Source organism: Dioscorea cayenensis, chromosome 14, assembly GCF_009730915.1.
Source record: "Dioscorea cayenensis subsp. rotundata cultivar TDr96_F1 chromosome 14, TDr96_F1_v2_PseudoChromosome.rev07_lg8_w22 25.fasta, whole genome shotgun sequence".
Lineage (NCBI taxonomy): Eukaryota > Viridiplantae > Streptophyta > Magnoliopsida > Dioscoreales > Dioscoreaceae > Dioscorea > Dioscorea cayenensis.
The window spans coordinates 18,528,633-18,552,820 of NC_052484.1; the positions used below are offsets into that span (position 1 = coordinate 18,528,633).

The 24,188-nt window shown below is 35.1% G+C and overlaps 5 protein-coding genes across 5 annotated transcripts; 2 read left to right on the plus strand and 3 right to left on the minus strand.

Moving 5' to 3' along the window:
* Positions 1-118: 118 nt before the first annotated feature.
* On the plus strand, positions 119-3,322 carry LOC120276339 (cytochrome b561 and DOMON domain-containing protein At3g25290-like). The gene is given in 4 exon segments (XM_039283060.1): positions 119-624; positions 627-826; positions 2,236-2,490; positions 2,751-3,322. Coding segments are annotated over 4 exon segments (1,206 nt in total). The 5' UTR covers positions 119-185; the 3' UTR covers positions 3,063-3,322.
* A 4,967-nt stretch (positions 3,323-8,289) lies between these two features.
* Positions 8,290-8,691, minus strand: LOC120276219 (auxin-responsive protein SAUR71-like). Its single transcript, XM_039282941.1, has one exon. It carries the CDS (start codon positions 8,689-8,691, stop codon positions 8,290-8,292), a length of 402 nt encoding a protein of 133 aa, XP_039138875.1.
* Positions 8,692-12,207: 3,516 nt separating this feature from the next.
* Positions 12,208-17,109, minus strand: LOC120275392. Its single transcript, XM_039281945.1, has 5 exons — positions 16,894-17,109; positions 16,622-16,743; positions 14,678-16,372; positions 14,510-14,572; positions 12,208-13,111 (listed from the first exon to the last, which is right to left on the minus strand). The coding sequence occupies exons 3-5, from the start codon at positions 16,368-16,370 to the stop codon at positions 12,516-12,518; spliced, it is 2,352 nt and encodes a 783-aa protein (XP_039137879.1). The 5' UTR covers positions 16,371-16,372; positions 16,622-16,743; positions 16,894-17,109; the 3' UTR covers positions 12,208-12,515.
* Positions 17,110-18,423: 1,314 nt separating this feature from the next.
* LOC120275393 (protein TIC 22-like, chloroplastic) lies at positions 18,424-22,547 on the plus strand. The gene is made up of 7 exons (XM_039281947.1): positions 18,424-18,887; positions 19,570-19,644; positions 21,214-21,270; positions 21,741-21,800; positions 21,881-21,961; positions 22,036-22,071; positions 22,340-22,547. The coding sequence occupies exons 1-7, from the start codon at positions 18,507-18,509 to the stop codon at positions 22,436-22,438; spliced, it is 789 nt and encodes a 262-aa protein (XP_039137881.1). The 5' UTR covers positions 18,424-18,506; the 3' UTR covers positions 22,439-22,547.
* A 132-nt stretch (positions 22,548-22,679) lies between these two features.
* On the minus strand, positions 22,680-23,184 carry LOC120275394 (arabinogalactan protein 23-like). The gene has a single exon (XM_039281948.1). It carries the CDS (start codon positions 22,873-22,875, stop codon positions 22,699-22,701), a length of 177 nt encoding a protein of 58 aa, XP_039137882.1. The 5' UTR covers positions 22,876-23,184; the 3' UTR covers positions 22,680-22,698.
* Between the last annotated feature and the right edge of the window lie 1,004 nt (positions 23,185-24,188).

Below are 24,188 nucleotides of genomic sequence, written 5' to 3' on the forward strand. Positions count from 1 at the left end.
CGTGTACATTCCCAATTGGACAACGTGTGGTGCGTGAGTGGACCTTAACCTGTTCCAGCGGAGATGCCTTTGTGCCTCCGCTTCAAGGCCTTGTTCACCTGTCACTTTCCTTTTTTAGCCTCACCCCCAACTTTATAAAAACCACGCCTTTCTCTTCTCCTTCTCAAACCATCGGAGCTCCATCAATGGCGTCACCGTCGTCGTCGTCGTCGTCGCCGTCGCCGTCGACGGGCATGCAACTTGCTGTCTTCGCCTGCGTTGTCCTCTTCTCCTCCTCACTGTCCCATGCCCAGTCTTGCTCTTCCGTCGCCTTCTCCAAGAACCAGCTCTACTCCGCTTGTAGCTCGTTGCCCCACCTCTCTTCCTCCATCCATTGGACCTTCGACCAAGCGAACTCCACCCTCTCCCTCGCTTTTCTTGCCCCGCCGGCCGCCTCCGGCGGCTGGATCGCCTGGGCTATCAACCCGACCGGCCTCCACATGGCTGGCTCTCAGTCCCTCATCGCCTTCCGTGACTCCAAGGGCTCCTTGACTGCTAAGACTTTCAATATCACTGGGTACGCACCCCTCAACCCCTCGCCGATCGACTTCGAGGTTTGGGATCTCCAAGCGGAGGATTCTGGGGGGTTATGAGGATTTTCGCTAAGATTAAGCTTCGCAAGGAGATGACGACCATCAACCAAGTCTGGCAGGTTGGTTCGTCGGTGACTGACGGGGTGCCGTACAAGCACGCGTTTGCGCCGGAGAACCTTGCCGCCATGGGAACCTTGGATTTGATCAAAGGTGTCAGCTCCACTGGCTCTGATTCCACCTTGAAGAAGCGAAATGTGAGTAATCTTATCACTGTTTTCCTTCAAAAAAAAATTTTTTTTTTTTTGAATGGTTACTTGTGAATCTTTGAGAATTATGAACTGTTTGTTTAAATTTTTCATTTTTTTTGTGAGGTGATTAATTAGGACTATCAGTGTTTGTCATGTAGAACCTTTTGAAATTAAAAGGGTGAGATGTCAGTCTCCAACAGTGTTAACATTGTTTGTGTTTTGGTTGATTGAATTTTAAATGTGCTTCCTGATATTGATTTTTTTATTGCTTGGTTGTCTGTTGATTTTAATTGGTTGCATTCCAATTGTAGAATCTTTTCACATATTTGAATTTAATTATTTTTAATTCTGCATACTTATGACAGATGATTTGACTATTTATATTTCTAATTTGTTTTAAATATTCATAGTTACACTTTCTACGTTGTTTTGCAGTGAGTTTGCTGCAAATGTTTACTTAATTCTTTTGGATCTGAAGTTTTACTTGACTATCAGTATTTTAAATCAAATAAGATTCAGAGCAAGAACAAACTTGTCAGATAGAAAGTGTTCATTATTTTGCTTTGATTTGCACTTTTTCTGGGTTATAACTGTGGCAGTTGCTTTCTTTTTCTAGATATTTCAATTTCTGCAGTATTGGTAGAAATCTATTCTATTTATAAGCTTTATGTTTTGTTCTCCAATCATGGTATGAAATCTATAAGCTCTTTGATAGTTGAAACCTAAGGTTGAAATATTTTTCTTAATGCTGTCAGTATGCTGCAAAATGAGAGATTAGCTTGTAATTTTTTTTTTCTTTATTGGAGTGTTTACCTTTTCCTTTTCTTTGAAAAAGTTGACCTCCATAGCTGATAAAATCATTAATTTATTGACTTGATATGAAGATAGTGTCCAATGTACATAGACTTTGGTGTTATACAAAGGACAGAAATGTAGATTTCTTTGACAATAAGATTAGTTTACAGATAGACCATCTTTAGTTTGGCTGCAATCTCTGTGCATTGATAGCAGAAAGTAGTAGTTTTTTGACAAACTTCTCTATGTGCGTTCTATGATTTTCAACAATACATGGACTTCTCTGTACGCATCCTGTGATTTTCAACATCCATGGACACTGACCCGTGGTCCTCAAAGCATGCAGTTTTGAAAATCATTTTGTCTGACTTCCCCACATGCCCATTAGCATAGTCAGAGGGCACCATAAATTTCATTTTAGAATATAAGTCAAATTAATTGTTATAGGCAGGACAATCTCTATGAGGAAGCAAGATCAATATATATTTATAATTAAATTCATTGGGCCAATACAGAGTGATGGAATTGTATTTTAAGTTTGATTTTATTGCTTCTTTGCATCATTTACCATTCTTTTATTTCCTTTGCCTTTTCTCATCAGCAAGTTCATTTCTCCACAGATTCATGGAGTATTGAATGCTGTTAGCTGGGGGGTTCTGCTTCCAATTGGAGTTATTATGGCAAGGTACCTGAAGACATTTGGTTCACTAGACCCTGCTTGGTTTTACCTTCATGTAGGATTTCAGTTGAGTGGTTACATCATCGGAGTCGCTGGTTGGGCAACCGGTCTCAATCTGGGAAGCAAATCCAAAGGAGTCACTTACAGCAGCCACCGCAGCATCGGAATTGCAATCTTTTCCCTTGCCACTTTGCAGGTACAAAACTAACACCTCTTGCTTAATCGTCATTCAAGTGATATCCCATCATGTTCCTAATTTTACAAGTCATTAATTTCACTTCTAATGATTCATAATCTCCATCACTTAGAATATTAGTGAAAGCAACCCATCATTGTCCTCTTGACACATCTACTTTGTAGAAATGCAAATTGCCATTGTCCATGTACCTCTAAAAATGCCATACTTAATGCCGAAACCATTTAGGATAAAACCATTTTAAATGTTTTACTCTGCAGATATTTGCATTATTTCTAAGGCCAAACAAGGATCACAAGTACAGATTCTACTGGAACATTTACCATCACTCAGTAGGATACAGTGTGATCATATTAGGCATTATCAATATATTCAAAGGTTTCGACATTCTGAACCCTCACCAATGGTGGAAGAACACATACATCATTGTCATCTCCGTCCTCGCCGGTATCGCTCTCCTACTGGAAATCAGCACCTGGATTGTAGTTCTTCGAAGAAAGTCCAATAAATCATCTAAACTCTACAATGGCTCCAGTGGACAACAAGGTGTGCAACAACCTCTCCATGTGTAACTTTCCTGAATAATCACTTGCATAAATGTTTCTTCTTCAGATTGTGATTAGAATTAATGAGTAATTATAGCTAAATTTCTCTGTTAGTCTTTGTTCTTGTGTTCTTATACATAATGCTGTTTTCTTTATAGCTCTACATCTATTAAGGTTGTTGTGATTGAGACTATTGAGTTTTATAGGCTTTATTGTTGCTTATTTTTCTCCTTTATGGATTATGATTTGATTGAAATATATACTCTGTTTGTGCTGAGAAAGTGAAACTCCAACAAACTGCTTCCTAAAGTTCTTGCTAAATGTCCCTGGATGCTGTGTCCACTTTCTTCTGTGAGGAACAATGAATCACCCTCTCTTTGTCCAAATAATTATAAAAATAATGAACCCTGAAGTCTAAAGAGATGGGAATAGGAATTAATAATTTTGTATGGTCCATGTTCATGTGTGGACTTGAAGAAAGTTGATGTACGTTTTATAAGTAAAGAAAAACCAAGTTGATTAAATTGTAATGTTCTGTTTTTTGTTTTTAATTGGTATTTTTTTTTTAATCTCAACTTGCTTTTATATTCCTTTTGTCCATGTGTGTGCACTGAAGTTATCTACTTTTATTGACAGAAAATAATATATTAAATATTATATTGTTTTTCATTCTTTTATTGGGAATAGGGATGAGCATGGATAGTTGAAGTTCTTCTCAAAATTTAAGATTATAGCTCATGTTAGTGCTTATTGTTTATATATATATATATATATAGGAAATGGGGAGCAAAATTTATTAAACTAATTTGTTTTATCATTCTTTTGTTGGGAGTTTAGAGGCAAAATACATCGTATTCAAATCTTAAGATTAATTTGAAAACAAGCTTAAGTTCTAATTTTTAATTGAAATAGCTTGGGTCAAGCATTTAGTGATGGTCTGGTCTTGGTTTTGAAATAGTTCTTTTAAAAACAAAAATTGCATCAAATAATTGTTTGAAAATTAGAAAAAATAAAATAAAATAAAGTTAAAAAATAAATTAATCTAACTTGCAATTTACACAACTGTCTCACATCCCTTCTCAAAAATTGTTGCGCCTCAAACAAAATAACTAAATAAAAACAAAACTGAAAAAACAAAAAAAATCTTGCCTAAAATATAAATTACTACACCAAACACAACCTCTAGATTCAAACCAACAAATTGCATGCAAAGACCAAGTCAAAAATCATTTGTTGCCATGCACATGCACGTAGAACTCCCTTTCATTCATTTTTCTCTTCTCATCTCCTCTTTGAGCACATTGTCCTCGTCCAAGCCCTAAAAATGGAGATGAAAAGGGTTGCATGCTCCTTCCTCATCGCCGCAGCCTCGGCCACTACTATCTTGGCTGCTGATGCTCCGGCCCCCGGCCCGGCAAGTGCTTCCTTCAGCCTCAACTCGGCCATGGCCGCTGTCGTAGGAGCCTCGATCTGCCATTGCCTTTTTCACCTCGTTCTTGAACTAAGTTCATGGAGGACATGAACAAATGTTTTTGAGATGTTCTGGAATGAGATCTTGTATAGTTTGGTGAGCTGGGTTAATTTATATTGTTATCATGAGTTTGTATCATGCCCATATTATGTTTTGACATTTGCAATCTATACATGCAAATGTTTTAGATTTTGTGATAATATCCAAATCATCCAAGTTTGTATTGAGGCAAGCCTATAATCATATTCTATATATGTATATGATAAGTGATAACCAAAAAATTAAATGAAAAGTTGAACCATCCCTGTTACCATTTGCAATAAAATCAAGCACTTGAAAATTAATCCTCCAAACTAACATATATATATATATATATATATCCATATATGTTGATTAGGATAGGTTTAAAAGGGGTGGCAGACATCAAATAATCAGGGATCTTTAAGCACTATTCCCTCAATACATATTTGACTTTCTTAATTCCCACCCAAATTAATTTTATCAGTCTAATTAAGGGGGGAAAAATCTTAACCATTAAATGATTACCAATTCTGATAAAAACAAGCTTCATGATAGAATTAATAGACGAAAGAACTAAAATTACTAGTTTATATTCCAGTACACTAATAGACTTTATATATATATATATGATCCTGATAAAACAATAATGCTCTACTAAACATGAAAAAACATAGTAGTAGAATAGCAAAAGCAAAATAAAATACAGATATTCTAACAAATTCTTAGGCCTATAAGCTCTGGAATAAAAAAAAATAAATCAAGAATTCGGTTACTACAGTATAACATAGCATAGATTTCTTGTGATGTCATATTATTCAGGTGAGAGACCTGAATGAGAGCACATCAGACTAATCACTTCAATGTGGTTATACTTGTTTCAACTTAGAAGAAATCTTACTCACTTCAGCACTTGTTTGTTCTCTATTTCTCTTTGAGCTTTTGGTTTTTATCTCTGTTTTGTTATATGTTTTGTATATTTCACAATTAGTGAATGTTATGTTACTTATTTCTCTTCTTTTATACTCTTTGTAACTTTTTATTCTTTTTTAATATATGTGGTTTATCTATTTTATCGAAAAAAAACTTATGGTAAGTTGGATGCAATGCTAAATATAATTTCTTTTGGGTAGGGGTTGTTTGTCCATTTTGGGATTGTAGGGTAGCTCAAGATGTGTTGTTGGTTATTAGTGATATTTTTAACTTCCAAATTGACTGTCCAACGGCTTTCAACTTGGCTAATTAGTTTTTTTTGGGTATCACCATGATTCTACTTAATTAGCATTAATATTGTACCTTCTATTTTTGTTTCAATGATTGGGGTTTTGCTACAGACTTGATGCAAAATGATTTCTCTTTTTGAAAATCTTAGCATTATTCTTATAATTACTTTGAATATTAATATGTTTTTTTTAAAATAAAAAAAAAATCTTTACTATTGTGGGCATGTTTATTTGTGCAATTTTCAATAAGCTTGGGATTGCTAGCTAGCTCTAGGGTTGATGCTACTCAAGCTTTGCATTAATTTGGCCTTAGAGGTTGTAGCTAGCTTTGCACTAATTCAAGTGATCGACACACCTCTCTCATGAGCATAACAATGTGGCTGATGCTCTTATTAGCTTCTATTCACTTATATATCTTCATCCATTGCTTAATTAGCATTATGTGAGGCTCATATTTATTTATTTATTTCTTTGTATCAATTGCTTAGCAATTCTGTTAAATATATATATATATATATCATAATAAAATAAGACATAGAAATAATTAGTAGATGGTTTGATATCGAATTAATCATATTAGCCTAATGAGAAACAAAATGATATTTTTATGGAGTTCCAACAACTGATAAATTTGATTGAGTTTGTCAACGATTGCTTTAAATTGATGAACAAACAACCTCTCGGTAGAGATAAGTTTGCCTAAATAAGAAAAAAGGGAAAATAACCCCTAAGATATTCAAGATGCCATTAATAAAAATAACGACTAATTAATTATCATATATGAAATGAAAATTTTTAAGTATTAGGTTTTTCATGATCAAAAGATAGATACCGAGACCAAGGTTAATATTTGTAGTAACCCTAATTCTTGATTAACTCATACAAAAGGAGATTAATATGAGGACATTACAAGCTAGGTTGTAAGACACAAGAATAAAAAAAATGATGAGAAAATTTGTAACTGACTCTGACTGCATTTAAGAAGTCTGACCCGCGACAATTAATAGAAAGAATTTGTTGCTATGGGAAATTGATTTTGATCAATTTGATAAAAATTGCACCACATTTTTATCAAAAAAATTGCACCACATTCAATATTATCATAATTTTACTGTTTAAAGTGAAATTAATCCAAATGATCTCTCGAGCAATAATAATATTATCATAAATAAACCTCCAATCGCCAGGATTAATCTATAGACCATAAGCTGTAGGACACCGGTGGTTCATTATTTTTAAAAAAATTATTACAAAGAGAGTGGGGCATCATCCTTTTTTGCAAAGATTTAAACTCAAAATAGATGATAAAACTTAACTTTAAAACTATTACTTTTATGATAAAACTTAGACTTTAAAAATATTATTTTCTTGATATACAATGCAAATGATTTTATAAATATGAAGATTTTTGATTATATAGGGTTATCCAAAGGGTTAAAGCACTTATGAGATTTTGATCACCTTCTCACCATTGTTCGGGCCATCACATCCTCTCATGTTCCATTTGTATAAAATGAGACAAAGATGGGATGGGTAAGCAAATAAGTAAGGATATGTGATGTGAACCCTCGCACATTTTTACACAAAATTTATTAATAATCCAATATAATTTTTCTCGTACCCAAATTAAGATTGATAAAAACTTTTAAAACATGAAAATCAGTTAGTGTAAAGAAGAATATGATCATAATGTATATTACATAAACATTAAATCAAATTAAAACTATATAAAAAAAAACCATGAATGAAGTAATTCTTGTGAATTGGCCGAGAGATGAAGGTAAAACGCCTTTAACAGAAGAAGGAAGAAAACTTTGATACCAAAAGAATTTCTCATTTTTATAATTAAAACTAGTAGTTTTAAATTTATCAAAAAAAAACTTAATTAAAGATTATAAAAAAATTGCTTGTTAAGTAGAAAGTTAAAGAGTTATTAATTAAAAAGAAGTTGTTATATAAATTTATTTTTTTATAAAAAAATAATTATTGTTAAGGTGAGCGCTTTAATACCAAGTTACAAATATAAAAATTTAATGGCTAGTTACCGTTAATAAGAATAGATAATTAAGTTTATCTTGTTACCAATTAAACAACGACAAACAAAAAAAAAAATTAATAAAGTCATTTTAATTTGTTATTGAACCGATGAGGATGGAACAAACAGAAATAGAAACAAGTCAAAGATCTAAACTTTTTTCATGTTTCTCCATCTATTTTGTTGTAATTTATGTTTTGCCATGATTATCGTTTTTCTTTTTTCCTTTCATTATATAAAACTCATAATTGATTGATCACTTTGTCAAAAAAAAATAATAATAAAAAAGGATTAATGAATGATTGAAGAACTTCAAGAACACTAACCTCCCATGTTAAATACTTAACCAACACAGACATATATATACAATTACATCAACAACAAGATCAAACATCAAAACAAAGATCCTAATTAACCCCCTACTCCTTCCATACATGAACTAATAGACATAAACAAAGACCTAAACTTTTAAACTATATCCACATATATCATAAGAGCATAATTTAATTAGTACCTCCCCATAACCATTGGCTTTGAAGGGCTAAGGAGCTGATACCTTGCATAAGACCCAGCAGGGAAGGTGCAACTCAAAGAAGGAGAAGGCACCATATCTTGCTCCATCTCCTTGAGAATATGCTGAAAAACTTCGACATCACAAGGAAGCCTCAACGGGCCCTCAGCTGTGTAACCATACTCCATCTCCGCATCATCTAGCAGAGCCTTAAAGAGGGGATGATTAACAGACTCTGTACGTATAATGAACCGTTCTTCTCCGGCGCCAACATAAACTGAAAGGCATCCTTCCGGTGTCACCTTCTTGTGTTTCTTGGTATCAGACCTTGGTATCAATGATTTAGTCTTGAAGATCCTTGAGAACAAGCTCTTTCTCCTCTCATTCCCCTTCTCCATGCTATGAACTGATCAAAACAAGATAAAGAACCCTTGTTTTCGATCAAAAACAAAGAAAAACACAAGATCTTAAACAAGCTCTTATCTTTTACTAAGTGTGCTAGCTAGAGAGTTTCATGGACTTGGTGAGCCATCAAGAAATTAAGACTTATTCATGGCTTGAAAAGAGATTAATTTGAAGAGAATCTCATTAATGGAAGTAATTAGGAAGAAGGAAAAGCACAAAATAGAAATTAAAGAGAGGAGAAGAAGGGCAGTGGCTGAGTCTTTAGGCTTCTGTATCTGTTCCTAAAAGACAAGAGTAGACTAAGTTGTGAGAGAAAGAGAAAGGAGAAGTTGAGGATGAGACTTAAATAGAAAGAAGACAAGGGGTAGTGAATGAAGAAGAGGACTCCACTTTGTGTACCTTTCACACTTGCATATGATGCATGTGCATGTGTATATATATATATATATATATATTCTTGCTAAGGTATATATGTGCGTCCAATGAAGAATTAACCATGCATGCATGGATGCATCATGCATGGCTTGACCAATCCTAAAAACAGCTTGGAAAGGTACAGGTATTGATTTTGATATAAATGTTAAATATAGATTTAATTTAATACAAATATTTTAGTATAATAAAAAAAGACTAAAATTAATTTAGTTATTTTGATCTACAAGTCATGAGTCAAGGCCTGCCATCAAGTTAAAAAGTAGTTGATGATTAACATCAAGAGTAGCTAAAAGATGGTTATTGATTCAAGGATGCAAGATGGCTTTACTTTTTTTTTCATTAGTTTATTTTATTAATGATTTTTATGGGTTGATTAACTTAACTGTTTAAATGGTTTGGTTTGATTCTAATATTATGTTTATAAATTTTTTACTTTTTAAGATTTTCTTTTTTAAGTAATTATTTAATGCTTATTGTTTCTATGATTTTAGAAAGGAAAAAAAATAAATTTATTTTATTATAAAAATAAAAAGATTGTGTAGATATGCTCCATTAGTTTTTTTTTTTTTTAAGGAATAAACTTTGAATAATTAAGAGTTGGAATATAAGGTTTATTCGATTTAAAATAGCCAATTTTTTTAATTCTTCTTTTTAATTTTCACAATTAATAATTTTTCTCCTAAAGACCATTTTATCAATTTTATTTAAAAAAAGAAAAAAAGAATAAACTTTGTATTCGGGTTCGGATCCTTCCAGACGAAACCCGATCCCGTTTGGCCCAAGCCCCATAACAGCTCTTGGATCGTTCAAGAATGAGTTCGCCGGAGATCTGCCGTTGCTGCGGCCACCGGTACCATCTTCCATTTCCTTTCCTCAACATGCATGGTTTTGATCCTTGATTGGATTTGTAATGGTTATAATTTCTTGTTAGATAAAGGAAACCACTGCATCTGATGTTTGTTTTGTGGATCTTGTTCAAATCTAGGATTTGAAATCCTTTTTAGTTTTGAATGTGAAATTATAACCCATTTTCATGTTACTTTGGTACTGTTTTTAGGGAATAGTTGTTCTTTGTTTTTTAAGAAAATAATTTTTGTGAGAATTTGATTGTTGGAAGCATATGGAAATTAATTTGCCTTGTTGCATTCATGAAGAGTATTGTTATGATTCATCAAGATATGTAGGATACCCTACAAGTAGATTATGAGGGTTGATCCAAAACAGAGGGATATAAAAAAAAAATTAAAAAAAGAGCGATGTTACGGGACACTATTTCGGAATGAATAGCACTAAGTGCTTGGTGGATGGGGGAGAGTAAGAGCAATGAGTTGAAAGCCTGACTCGCAGCCGAGGAGGAAGCTGAGGATATCTAGGGTTTCAAAAGAGAATATGAAACCTTGCTATTTCCTTTAATTTCCTGTTGATGATGTTCTTATTTAGCTAGAATAATGTCTTGCAAGAGAGTTTAATCTCTCAGTTTTTGGGGAAGAGGAGGCGAACCCACTGAGACCCAGGGGACGTGCATGGCCTCAGTGGAACAAGTGGGGACGGTCAGCCACGTCGACGCTGAACCACCGCATACACAATCACTATTCACAACTCCCTGAAATGCGCCTCACTGAGAATCAAACTCTCACCACTCGGTGAGAGCTCTCAGTTTTTTATGCCGACTAGTAGTGTGTTGCTTTGGCTTGTGAGAGCTCTTATTCTCTTTTAAGTAAATCAAGCATTACTACTCCTGTTATTGGAGGGCTTGAGTTTACCTTGCAGTTGAGTAAGAGTGTTCATTACATTGGTAGTAAGAACAGTACCGCTGATGACACTAAAACCAGGTTCAGAGAGCACAATATCTAGTAAATTTTTTTTTTTATATAGGGCACCAAACTATAGTTTTTTTTCAATTTGGGATTCAAATTTTAATTTGAATCAAAATGATTACTTCACTATAATTTTATTTTACTGAGTGATTACCCAAGAGAATCCGGTCTATTTTTGATGATATAATATTGAAAATTCTCTACCAACAAATAAGATGGAATTGCCAGCTGGACGGACAATATGTCATGTATGTCATGATAGAGAATTTTCGGCATCTACATCATAAAAAAAAAGCTGGAATCTTTTGGGTAGCCACCCGGTAAAACAAAATTGAAGTTGGGTAACTATTTTGATTCAAATTGAAGTTTGGACCCCAAAATAAGAAAAGGTCATAGTTTAGTGCCTTGCCAAAAAATTAACCCGCACAATGTCAGATGCACTTCTAGGAGCATCAGCAACAGCTATACCAATATTGGAAATCAGAACAGTGATTATTATAAGAGATTCTTAGACACTAAGAAAAATTAGGCTTTCCAACCTATGGAAGCTGTTGATAAGATTATTGTTGAGGAAACCCTAGAACAGAGCAAGGTGGAACCTGGATATCGCAAAGAAGGATTGCATAAAAGAAACTGTGTTTAATTGCAGTGACTTTGCTTTATCTAAGATTTTAGATTTGATAAACATTTGGAGGATGATTCTCATGAGACTATGGAAAAGGAGGATTCTGCAATCCATGTTATGTTAAATGCTGCAGAAAGGTTAATATCAAGAAACATCAGTGTGCAGTATGTATATTTCTCTAAATCCAATTGTCTCTTTTGATTACCAGGTTTCAGGACATTGTGTGAATTTGTTTCTGCTTGAAGTATTTGCTTGATTATTCATTTGCATTATAATACTTTCTTGCAAGCAAGGTTCTGTGTGTACTTGTGTGTTTCTTGTTTGAAAATCCATCAGCATCCTATTCAGTATTCACTACAATGATATCATTCGCATTATTGATTCCTGTGTCCTAAACTGAACTCTTTCGAGTGAGCTCCATTTTACAAGTATGTCTGTGTGCAATCATTTATCTTGTGCCTTGCTATAATATACTTTGCTGATATTCATTCTAGTGTTCTAATTTCTTCTAAACACATGTTATTTAGATTTAATTAGTTACTCTAATACATTCCATTAATACCTACTAGTCTATTTTGGCTAGCTACATTATATATAAAAATAATAATAATCAATCTCTAATAACACGTTAGATCGAAACTAAACTCATCATTATCCAGACTCAATTCAACCCAAAACTCTAAATTATAACATGAGAGACCAAACATATACATAGATTTCTACATTTACTAACTCAACCAATGTGAGATCATTAGCACATCTAATAAGAATAACAACTACATAACAAACTTGAGAATGATACTAGGGTGAAAGGACAATGAGGATGACGATACTTTTACCAGTAACACTGCTGCATTTTGATTCCACAGAGATTCGGCGATGCAGCGTTGGTGAAGAATGAAGATCCATACAGTTAAAACGTGCTCAGATCGAGTAATACTCAGCAGTAGGCACCCTCTTTAAGAGATGGACAACATATAAATGGCCTCCAGGGTAGTCTCGCTCTCGCATTTCTCTTTCTCACCACTGGAAGTCTTGCCGGAGAATTCCATCCCTTCTCATCCACTCCAACAAAGCACTCTTTCTGGTATTTGGTGACCGATGTGGATGTCGATTCACCCGATATGCGGCACGAGACCTGAGCTTTAGTGGCCCTTGAGGACAAGCTATGATCTCGTGCATGTAGCATTCTGCGTCTGCTTTCACGATTAGCTTCATCAAGCAAAGTTTTTAGGGGTACCAAATGTCTTCCAGGACTGCAGTTTGACATGCTTGCAGTTATTTCTTCACTTCGTCTTTCTGGATGCACTGAAGGTGAAGATCGCGTGAGCTGTTTCTCCGGCATCGGTTGGATTTCATTAGGGGGTCGCTGCATGTCAGGTTCAATGAGGGTTGCAAATGATGGCGCCTCGAAGATATCCATGAAATCGATTTCTGATTTGTCACCTTTGTTTCTGATAGATGCATGTAGGCCACTCATCTCAGCCTCAGGGACAAGTACATCAGTAACATGTTTTTCTGAAGGAATTGTTCTATCTGTGACATCAACAAAAACAATTTCTCAAAAGCTTAGATCAAATCAAGATATCTTAACTTTTTTCCCAATTGGTTTAAGAAAAGAGGGTCAAATAAACATATTGCCAAAATAAAAATAATATAAATACCAACAAGTAGTTGTCCATGATGCACTAGAAACTAATTACTAATTGGGCAGTATTACAATGAAAACAAGACTAGTTACATGGTTCTCAAAAGCATTGTTAGAGAACACAATGATATAATAAACACTGAAGCATTTCATTACAAGAGAAATTCATGTGCAAGTGTTGGAATTCAGCATAGCAGCTCTGTTTCTGATTAAAGCATTAAACAACTGAGATGCTGAAATTTTCAATTAATTCCTTGAAGATATGCAATATACCAATGGATAAGTCCAAATAAGCAATTATAAGTCACAAAGTTGAAGCAAGTTTAGCCTGATACATGGACAGATAAAATTGGCTTTCATAATTGTTTCCTGAGTAAGTTGATCTTGTCAATCTGCTTTGTGAGTGCAAGTTGAAGGAGTAGGAAGGTTTGGCATCAAAGAAGAGATGGCATATGACAATCCTTAATTCACAGTCCAATAGATTGGCAAGAAACCTGGTTACTGTCGAATAAGGGACTAAACACAGGAACCAAAGAACAACACATGCAAATATAGATCTTGTAGTAGATAATATTAAGTCTAATGGATACTTGACAGCAGTTCAAACCAGACTTAAAGTGACAAGTCTAGAATCAATCAAATATTTTATAATGTCACTGAGTTTCACTACCTACACAACCCGACCACTCTCCCCCCTTTAGAACATATTAACCAAAAGTAAGCCACCTCAACAACCTTGGCATCCCTCTTTCCCTATAATCAAACAAGAAAGGAAGACAAAGACCAAGCTAAACTAAGTATTTTAGAGAAAAACTACACCCCAGGCAGCAAAACAATATACAAAGCAATGGCCTTGATTGGAGCATTGCCGTATGAATTAATAGAAAAGTATCTTCTAGAGCTGCACAAATCAGCAAAAGAGCTAAAAGACACTAACAGACAAGGGGAAAAGGGGGATGCCCAAAAGAACTCAATAATCCTCCACCATTATTTGATAACCAAGGCCATATTCAAGCCATCATCATCATAACCAAACCCATATATCCTTCAGTCCGCAAATCAAATCCTAGTTCAACAATTTCAAACCTCCAACATTGGAGTGTAGCCACATGAAACAGTCAGAATCCTACTAGCTCTAAAGAGGGCATCCAATGATACAACAGCGTAAGCAAGACCAAACTGTCACTGCCCCATTATTTCTTGTCCATATTGAGTATTTAAATTCATTCCAAATGCAAATCAGAAGGGAGAAAAAATAGAATACAAGAGAATTAAAAGAATCTCACCAGAGATGGAGGCTCCGTGGCCCTCAATGTCATCTTTTTGGCTAGTAACGTCCACAGAACAACCTGTTGCCACAAAAAGAAGATTAGGCTTTTGATCAACAACTATTTAGTCCCCTAATCTTGTCAAACTGAAAACGGATCACTGAAGCAACTTCTATGAAAAATTACTTGTCTTAGAATCTTCAAGTGTCGCATATCCCTGAGTGCAAGTTGATGTGCCTCCTAATCCAGCTATATCCCCCCTGAGGAAGAACTCTTGTGCAGTCTGACGATACATGACACCTTCATCTAAGACATTCAATTTTATTTCTTCACAAGAAAAATCAACAACCTTATTTTCTGTCATAACTTGGCTGATTTGGACCTTTTTCTCAAGAAGACCATTACTGGCATGACTAACAGTGAATTCTTTTAATTGAATTTGAAGAACTTCCTGCTGATCAAATTCATCTGAAGGAGATCCACTTACATCATTGATGTGCTTAATCTGAAAACAATGGTGATCCAATTCATCAAGAGGCTCGATGAAAAAATCATTTTCTTTCTCACCGTCCGCAAAAGGAAGGCCTGTTTCTGCAGAAGGATGTTCACTGCTATTACCAAAGGCGCAATGCGCAGCTTTTTCTTTATCAGGTTTCTGCTTATCCATTTGTTGAGGACAGGGATCTGATGCAGTCCCTGAACCTATTTCCAGAACATTAAAACCTAAAACATTAGACTTGATTGACAGCCCAAGTTCTTGAGTCTTTTTAATCCTTGTATCATCATCACTAGCGAACTTTGATTCCGGGAAAAAAATAATTGGCTCTGAGGTAACACTGCTGCATGACCAAGCATAGTCCTCATCACAACCAACCACATTAGCAAGATCAACCTCAGTTTCTTCATGATCCACTCTGCTAGTTATACCTAACTTGGTTTGGTCAATATCTTCTATAGCTTCAGTAGCTGGAATAGCACAAACCTTGGGAAGAAACATATTATCTTCTGGTATGGACACAGATGATTGGACATGGCAGATTGCCTGCCCTTTGAAAGAGCAGTCAGGTTTTGCAAGATCTGTCCCAATCGTGCATGATACAATTTCTAGCGCCTCTGATGGTCCACTGGTTGCATCATGTGGATGAGCTTCCTGTACGTCTAATTCAAATGTAAAAGCATTGAGACAAGGAGATGGAAAACCTTCTGCACAATGATCTCCATCCTTGGCACCATCATAATGGATTGCTGTTCTGTATTCCATCTCCTTTTTGAGTCCAACACTATCAGAAGGAAAATCATCTGGACCACCGTCAAATTTCTTATTGAATTCCAAGTGCTTGAGTTTGAGGACTGTATCTTCGAGATAATACCCTTGTCTCTCCCCTGCTACAACACCAACAGAGGTTACAGCTTCACTACATTCCACATTACCACTTTCCTGGCAAACAGTTACAGCTTCATCAGGTTCCATATCACTATTTTTCTTGCAAACACTAGCATCCATCTCAGATTTTCCTAAGTTTTTGCAATCATTAGTTTCGATATCGCAAGATGCTGTATCTGGAATCACTTCACTCAGAAACCGCTGTCCATCTGCTTTAGTAATCTCTGTATCTGTATGGAAGGTCTTCAAGTCAGGCTCTTCATCTTTTATGCAAAAGTCATCAGAGATATCAATGCTAGAAATTTGGTTTACACTGCTATCATCCAATGGGACATCTACTTCAGCAATTTCATCCATTTTGTCTAGCTTTGAAGAATTACTCTCATGATCACCACAACTTTTATAAATACTGATCTCCAGATCAACCCCAGCATCCACATCAGTTGCATTGCTTGCACAAATAGCCATGCTTTGGGCACTAGAACAATCCGCCATCTCTGTACAATCATCCATGAAAAAGATTTCTTCATTAAGGAGGATGAATAAAAATTATAATTTTGAATATGGGGCTTCTAACTAATCAGTCTTTCACCATGTTGCAAAATCAAGTCTTGCATTTTGATTGAAGGAAGACGACCAAAAGGAAGAGAAAATCATACAAATAAACTGTCTTTCATTTCATTTGCTAACAAAAAACATATAATCAGAAATAAAAAAAATATTAAAAAAAAAGTCAGTAAACATACATCAAACTCCCAAAACAGCACCAACGCACAAAGTTCGCAGCTTTCAGCACCAAACCCTAATTCTCTCCTCTCTCTCACCTTCTCCAACCACCACACTCAAACCCTAGCTACCAACGAACAACCTGAAACAACGACGAACCAAGTCAACAACTCCAACGTTATCTTTAAGTCATTGGAACCCAAAACCAAGGGGAAATAATCTAAAATCCATGAAGAAACAAATGGCAAAGAAGTCAAGGAGAAATGCAAAATAAAAGGCAAAGGAGAGGAACCAGAAGTGGAAACTATTGTCATCGTTGTCCTCTTCGATCGCCATTGCTGGGAATCAACAAGGATTATGAGAATGATGCCGATTTGAGGATCCACTGAGAGAGAGAGAGAGAGAGAGAGAGAGAAACAAAGAGAAAGGAAAGGAAAGGAAAGGAATTGCAGGAATGCGTTGAGAGTGAGACGTAGTAGTACTGACTACTGAGTCTTCACTGACAGTAATGGACAGCCGGGGAGCAAACGCGCTCTCTCAGACGAGATGACCAACCCACGTGACACGTGTCCAAATTTTATTTTAAATATACTGTTTCGAAAATTATTTATATATCTTTTTAAATAAAAATTTATATATATATATTAGATGAAACAAAAATAAAAGATAAAAAATAAGAGAGCGAGACAAAGAGAAGGTGAAGTGAGAAATTGGACAACAATAACAAAAACTAGTGGCATAGTATGTTCAACTTTTTACATTATTTATAGGGTGCGTTTGATTTACGCATAGTTACAGCACAAACAGTTCAGCACAAATACCAAAATACAGCATAAACACTTGTATTGTTCTTTATTTAATATTATGTGGACATCAAAAAAAAATTTTGTATTGTTTTCTGCTTGATTTACATAAGTACTGTGCTAAAAATTATAAAATTACTATAATACTTTTTGTATAATATTTTGTTGTTTTAGAAAAAAAATTAACATGACAAAATATTTTAAAATTTCTTCTCATGTTTTTTAGCCATCACTTAATTTTTTATAATTTGTAAAATTATTAAAGTATAATTATATTTTTTAATTTCTAAAATATAATTATTAGGGTATAATTATATTTTTTTTTAATTCATAAAAAAATAATTATTTATTTTTTACCAAATATAATTTTTTATTTTCAAAATTTTTTATTGGGTAAAGATTGGGTGTTGTAATTTTTAATTTTAACTAGGGGCAAAACTATCTTTTGGTTGTGCTGTACAGCACTTAAAAAGTTATACCGTGGTTTTGATGGGACAAGATTTTTAACAACTTGTGCTGTACTCAACCAATTTCTTGTGCTGTACTCCAATCTATTTACAAAACAAACAAGGAACAAAAGAATTTGTGATGTATTGTCCCTCATTTTTTTACGTATCAAACGCACCCATAGCACGGAAAATAGCTGCGGGCTTAATTCTTCTTATTTTCATTTAATACTTATTTTCATATATAAATATAAATATTAATATTATAATAATATATAAAATTATATAGCTAACCTGCCGACCAAAATCACCAACCCTTGTCTCAAGTCTCCCTAATTATATATCCAATGCATTCCAATAGATGCACCTGTGACCTGTCCTTCTATTAATATTTAATTATTTGATAAAATAAAATTAAAACAAAAAATACTTAATTATGTTTAATTATATACAAAGTGAAATATAATCTTATTTATTTATCACATTATCCAAGTTTTTGGGCCTTCAATTAAATCTTGGCCCAGGCCCAATGATATTTCCAAATTCCCATTTTACCCATCTCCCTCCCTTTTTCTCTTCCTTTGTTCCTCTCTGGAGCCATGGAGTTCCTCAATCCAAAGAAGCAATCGGAAACCCTAGAAACTCCATAGCACGCCATGGATAACCCCTTCTCATCTCTCAAAGCTCACCTCCAATCCACCCTCCATGACCTCCGATCCCGAGCTCAGCATGCCTTCCACTCCTCCATCGCCCGCTTCACTCCCCATTCCACACTCAACAACCTCCCCCTCGCCCGGATTTCCTTCGCCGTCCCCCGCAAGGATAGCTTCATTGAGGAGCGGCTAGCTGGAGTGCCCGTCTACGCGCTTAGCAACTCCGCGGGTGAGTTCGTTCTGATGTCCAGCGCGGGGTCGGGCAAATCTCTAGGGCTTTTTTGCTTTCGAGAGGAGGATGCTGCGGCGTTGCTTGATCAGATGAGGTCGATGAATAGCGACATGAAGCAGGGGTCCAAAGTTGTCGCTGTTGCCCTGAATAAGGTTTGGAGAATGAATTGATTAGATAGATAGCTAAAATGTCCTTATTTTGATGTTAAAAAAAAAATCTAATTTTTAGGTGTGGTTGAACTGTTAATAGTGGTTATATTTACTGTGAGTTTCAGGGTTTTTTTCCCTCATATATTAGAAGGGATCTTGATGGAGTTGACGTTCATTAGTAGTAGTTGTTTCCAATAACTAGACATGGTTGTTTATCACTGTAATTGTATTCTTTACAAGTTTAGGAGAATGGCTGAATTAGATGGGCAGCTAAAAGTTCCAATTTTGGTGCCACAAGGACATTTGTTTTTGAAAAATGTGATAATTTTGTTATTGTTCTAAATGTTGGAATGCTGTCTTGACGTGTGACTAAATTGTTAATTATTGTTAAGTCACAGCAAGAAATGGGACTGTGCTCCATTCTGCTGTTTAACAGCAGTGTATGCTCTGCAAAGGGTAAAATCCTGCTTATTTAGGGATCAAGATGACTACAGTCTATAGTAATGTAGTATGTAAATTTGTTCTAAAAGTTGGATCAACTTTTGATGTTCACATTTGTGAACCTTAATCCATTGGATAGTACTCCAAAGCGGTGATTGGTGTAAGGGGCCATAATAGTCTGATCGCTTTATTCTAATTGCGCTTGCTTTATATTGATTAATATGTGATTTTTGAGGCGTTGCAGGTTGTCCAGCTCAAGGTTGATGGAGTAGCCTTTAGATTCATTCCAGATTCAAGTCAGGTTGCAAATGCAATTAAGGTGATAGCCTAAAGACCTTGGTTTGGTTTTCCATCTTTGCAGTTCTTATGGCTTCATATGAGAACAATGCTCTGTTTGTCTTCTGTATCTTTCTTGCCAGGGTCAATATGGTCCCTATGGTTGCATTTAGGAGGATTGTGGTGTCATTAGTCCTATCATTACCTTTATTCTCTATATCAACTGCATCTGGAATTTAGGTGTTGGTTAAATTTTTATGTGTCCCCTCAAAATCGTCTAGGTGTTGATTTGTTCCACCATAAAGGTAACATCATAAATCAAGTTTTCAACTTTTGCCTTTCTGTAGGTTTTAACTCAGGTCCTTTCCATGTTATTTGATTAGACCTCAGGTTGCTTGCAATCATCCTTCTCTTAGTCATGCAGCAGAACATTGGTTAAGCATATTATTGGACGATATTTATGCTTCTCTAAATATGCATTCTGTTTTTTGCAATAACTCTACTTCTGTTTGGGTAATTGTGGCATTTGTTACTGATACCTTTGGCTACTATCAAGTCTTTCAATTTCGTAGGTTTTGCTAAAAAAATCTCTCTTCTGAGGTGCTAGTGCCATACTGTTTAGTACCAATTTTCTTTGTGATTAATAGTCTCAAACACTTGAGATGCATGTTTTGATAATGGCAGTAAACATGGTTAATATATTGATACTGTGTGAGAGCACTAATTTGTAGTGCCGTACTAGTTCTAAAAAGGAGTTCGTGTTTCTACTTTTCACATTTATATACTTGTTATTTTCTTTCCTAAATGTTCACTGGGATCCTATCTTACCTCTCTAGCATCTTCACATCATTGGATGTTCTTGACTTAATTCTTCTATTTTCAAAGAATATTGTAAGCTTTATCCTAATCATTGCGAAACCTACTTGACCCCTTATCCTATACTTGAATTTGCTAATGTCTTTCTGCTCTCATGAGTATGAAGCGCAGCCCAAAACATGAAACCACTTCAATCAACTCTTGCTTATTTCCTTTTTTATCTGTCACCATTGATGTTCAACCTCCCAAAAGCCCATGATGATGGATAATGCATACATAAAGTATTTGGCATTGGAGTTGTGGATATTACTTAGACATTGATACTAGGTGGCACTTAACTTAATCACATTCTCATGGCTTTACATCCCTAGATTCACTTGATAAATATCTTGTTGATTTTGTTTTTAGTTTAGATCAAATGTTTCAATAAGTTATATTAGATACACTTGATAAATATCTTGTTGATTTTGTTTTTAGTTTAGATCAAATGTTTCAACAAGTTATATTAGATACATGTGGTAATCTGAATAAAACAAATTGTAATTTAGAAAATATATGTTATGTTTTAAATATCTTGTACAAAGTGTATATCAATATCTATCTGCTCATTTTTCTATCTTTTGTGGATTTAAGGGTTAGATTCCTTTCCTATTAGACACTTGACACACATACTTTTAAGTAACAATGCAAAAATGAGCAGATAGATATTGATATACACTTTGTACAAGATATTTAAAATATCCTTTTATATAATGCATTTCACTTATTTTTTTTTAAGATCATTTCTTTTTTACAGGAGAAAGGAAAGATCGGAGAATCAGTAGATAGTTTCCCGGGAGTTCCTGTATTTCAGGTATTTGTCATGGTTTGTCTTCATAACTATAGTTAGAGAGTTGTCTTCCGTATCCTCGTTCATGGTGGATTAGATCCTTAAAAAATGTCTTTGTTTTCAAAATACCTAGTAACCTTCACCTATAAATTTAAAACAAATATATAAGAATGTGAAGAATATGCACCTGGCTTGCCCCATTCTCATGTATCATACTCCTCTGTGTTCTTCTGCTTAGTTTTTCCTTGTGTATCACATGGCAACTAATGATTTTACTAATTCTTTTAGTTTGTATTGGGTGGTGATCAGTTACAGATTCCTCAACTCTTTTAATAAAATTGTTGGCTCTGCATGTATGGCATTCATTTTATAGCATTCTAAGTAATGCCTATTTGTTCATCCTCAATGAAATCTTGTTAGTTGCATAGGTATCTTTTTGATTTAACATCTATGAGTACTAGTTATCTAATTGGCATGTCTATTTGTAATTTCAGTCAAGGAGTTTGGTGTTAAAGAGCCAGAACAAGAGATATCGTCCAGTATTCTTCAGAATGGTCAGAAAGGATATTTTGCTTATATGTATCTTTGAAGCTCAATTTTACTTGGTGTCTGACTGTTTTACTTATTTTTAAAGGAGGACCTTGATGACTCTCTTTATAGAGCTTCTCATGAGCAGAGTCGATTGAATCCCGCGTTAAGAAGAGGTGACCTTCAGGTATTATCCTTCCAAATCATCATAAAAAATTGATACTCCAAAGATAAGGCATCACATCACATTTTGTGCTACAGGTTGCAGTTCTGGAAGACATAGTTGGTGAGTTGAAGGTAATGGTTTACATGTATGCATTAATGCATCACAAGTTGATAGATTTCTCTTAATTAAGCTATGCTTTTAAATGATATTTCTTGCACCTTTTGTTTCTTAATTGTTTCATTTTGTGCATCCCAAGTTTACTGCAATAGATTTTGCAAATTTATTGGCTTTGGCTTCCCTTCTCTGCTTTTAACATACTACACTTTCAAAATTCTTGTTAATTCTATGACTTTTGTTGGAGAAACATGCTCACACATGATCGATCCAATGCATTCACAGGGAAATTCTGCTTCAGAATGGGATGACGTTGTCTTCGTTCCTCCGGGTTTAAAGCTATCATCAGATCTCACTCAGGAGACACCTACAGCAACAAAATAGAAGATACACTGGTTTATCGGTTATTGCCATGCATATTTTATTGTTTTATTAAACACTTGGTCAATCATATCGAAATGAATGAACTTTTGTCTGTGTTATTGTCACACTAGACGAATATCTTTATTTTATCAAATGCAAGCTTCAGCGCAAATTAGCAACAAACATAGATTGACACACATTTTATGTCTGTGGTTTATTCAACAAGACATATTCATGCACACTTAAGGTAGAAAATGAGAACTTCGTCTTTGATAGGATGATCACTGAAACAAGAAGGCAAGGAAGGAGACAACAGAGGCTCCGGCAATGGCCCCGACGGCGGGTGTGACAGCAAAGGAGCCACTGCTAGGGCCAGGAGCGGGGGCTTCCGCAGCCATGGTGGTGGTGGCCGAGGCTACCGCAATGAGAACAGCACAAGCAATCTTCTTCATCTCCATCTCTGGCTTTGTATTAAGAATGTAGCCTAAGATGAGATGAGATTAAGTGTAAGTCCTTCCTTAGAAGAGAATGAAAGGGTTGCAAGTGGTTATATAGGAAGTCTTTCGGTCATATTAGGGTTTTTAGTTTTAGAACGTAAAGGGTGCTATTTATGTGGGTTTGCATGTGCATGGATGGACGTGAGTTTACCTCTTGACCGGTTCCTTCTGCTTGCCATTTTTGAAGGTTGAAACGGTTGAATGGTTGCTAATGTGAATGATTTAGCATTGCAATTAGGGACAAGGACAGTGCAGCCGGTAAAAATGTAAAACTGATCTTTTATTTAAAAAAGAAAAAAAAAACACTTGATTTTTTATAGGTGTTTATATAGACTAAAAGAAGAAATAGAAGATATTAGAAAAATCAAATAAAAAAATATATGAGGGCTAAAATATGTGCTCCACAAATTGTCACGTGAAAAATAATAATAAATTAAATTAAAATCAAAATTAAAAAAAACGAGTGAGAATATAAAAAAAGAAATAAAAAGAAATGGATAAGATAAGAAGGGATTTTGAAATTTAAAAAGTGAGAAGGAAAAAAATCTCTCGGGGGTTGAGGATTTTTGGGGAAGTTGAGGATTTGTGGAAAAAAAGGGGGAAAAACGAGGAGAAAAAGAAGAGAGACGGGGAACAGAAAAGAAGAGAGGAGGACCGAGAAGGAAGAAAAAGAGTCTGACAATGGTCCCTTCGGGCTTTATTAGTTCCTCTCCCACTCTCTTTCTCTCCGAATGCTACCACGAGATGAGCCAAAGAAAGTCAAGGATAAGATGAAGTGCAACAGCAGTGGTGGTGACGATGATATGGCTTCTCGCCAGCCACCACCTGGCGAACCTAAGAAGCCTCGTTGCTTTGTTCTCTTCTCCGATCCCGGATCTCGATCTCAATCCCGAGGCAATGAGGAAGATCAATGGCGAGAGACAACATTCAATCATAAAAAAGATCATCGATGAAGTTCTTCATCAAATTGACTTGTTGGCATTTTGATGTTTCCTATAAAAAGAAAGAAAAAGATCAATTGCTCCATCACGGCAAGCAAGATGATGTTCAGAACCCTAGCACAAATCTCGAGGCATGCTTGAGAAACTCGTCAGGTGCTTATGACTTCGAAGAGGTAGATGCTCTTATAGAATTCTATTAAAAAATATTTATACATATACATGTTCTAGTTGCATCCATGCAAAATGCCTAGATTTTAGTTTTACAAAACAAAAATTCTCATAACCCGTGCTTCACTGTTCATTCATTCCTATGTGAATATTAGTCATGGTGGG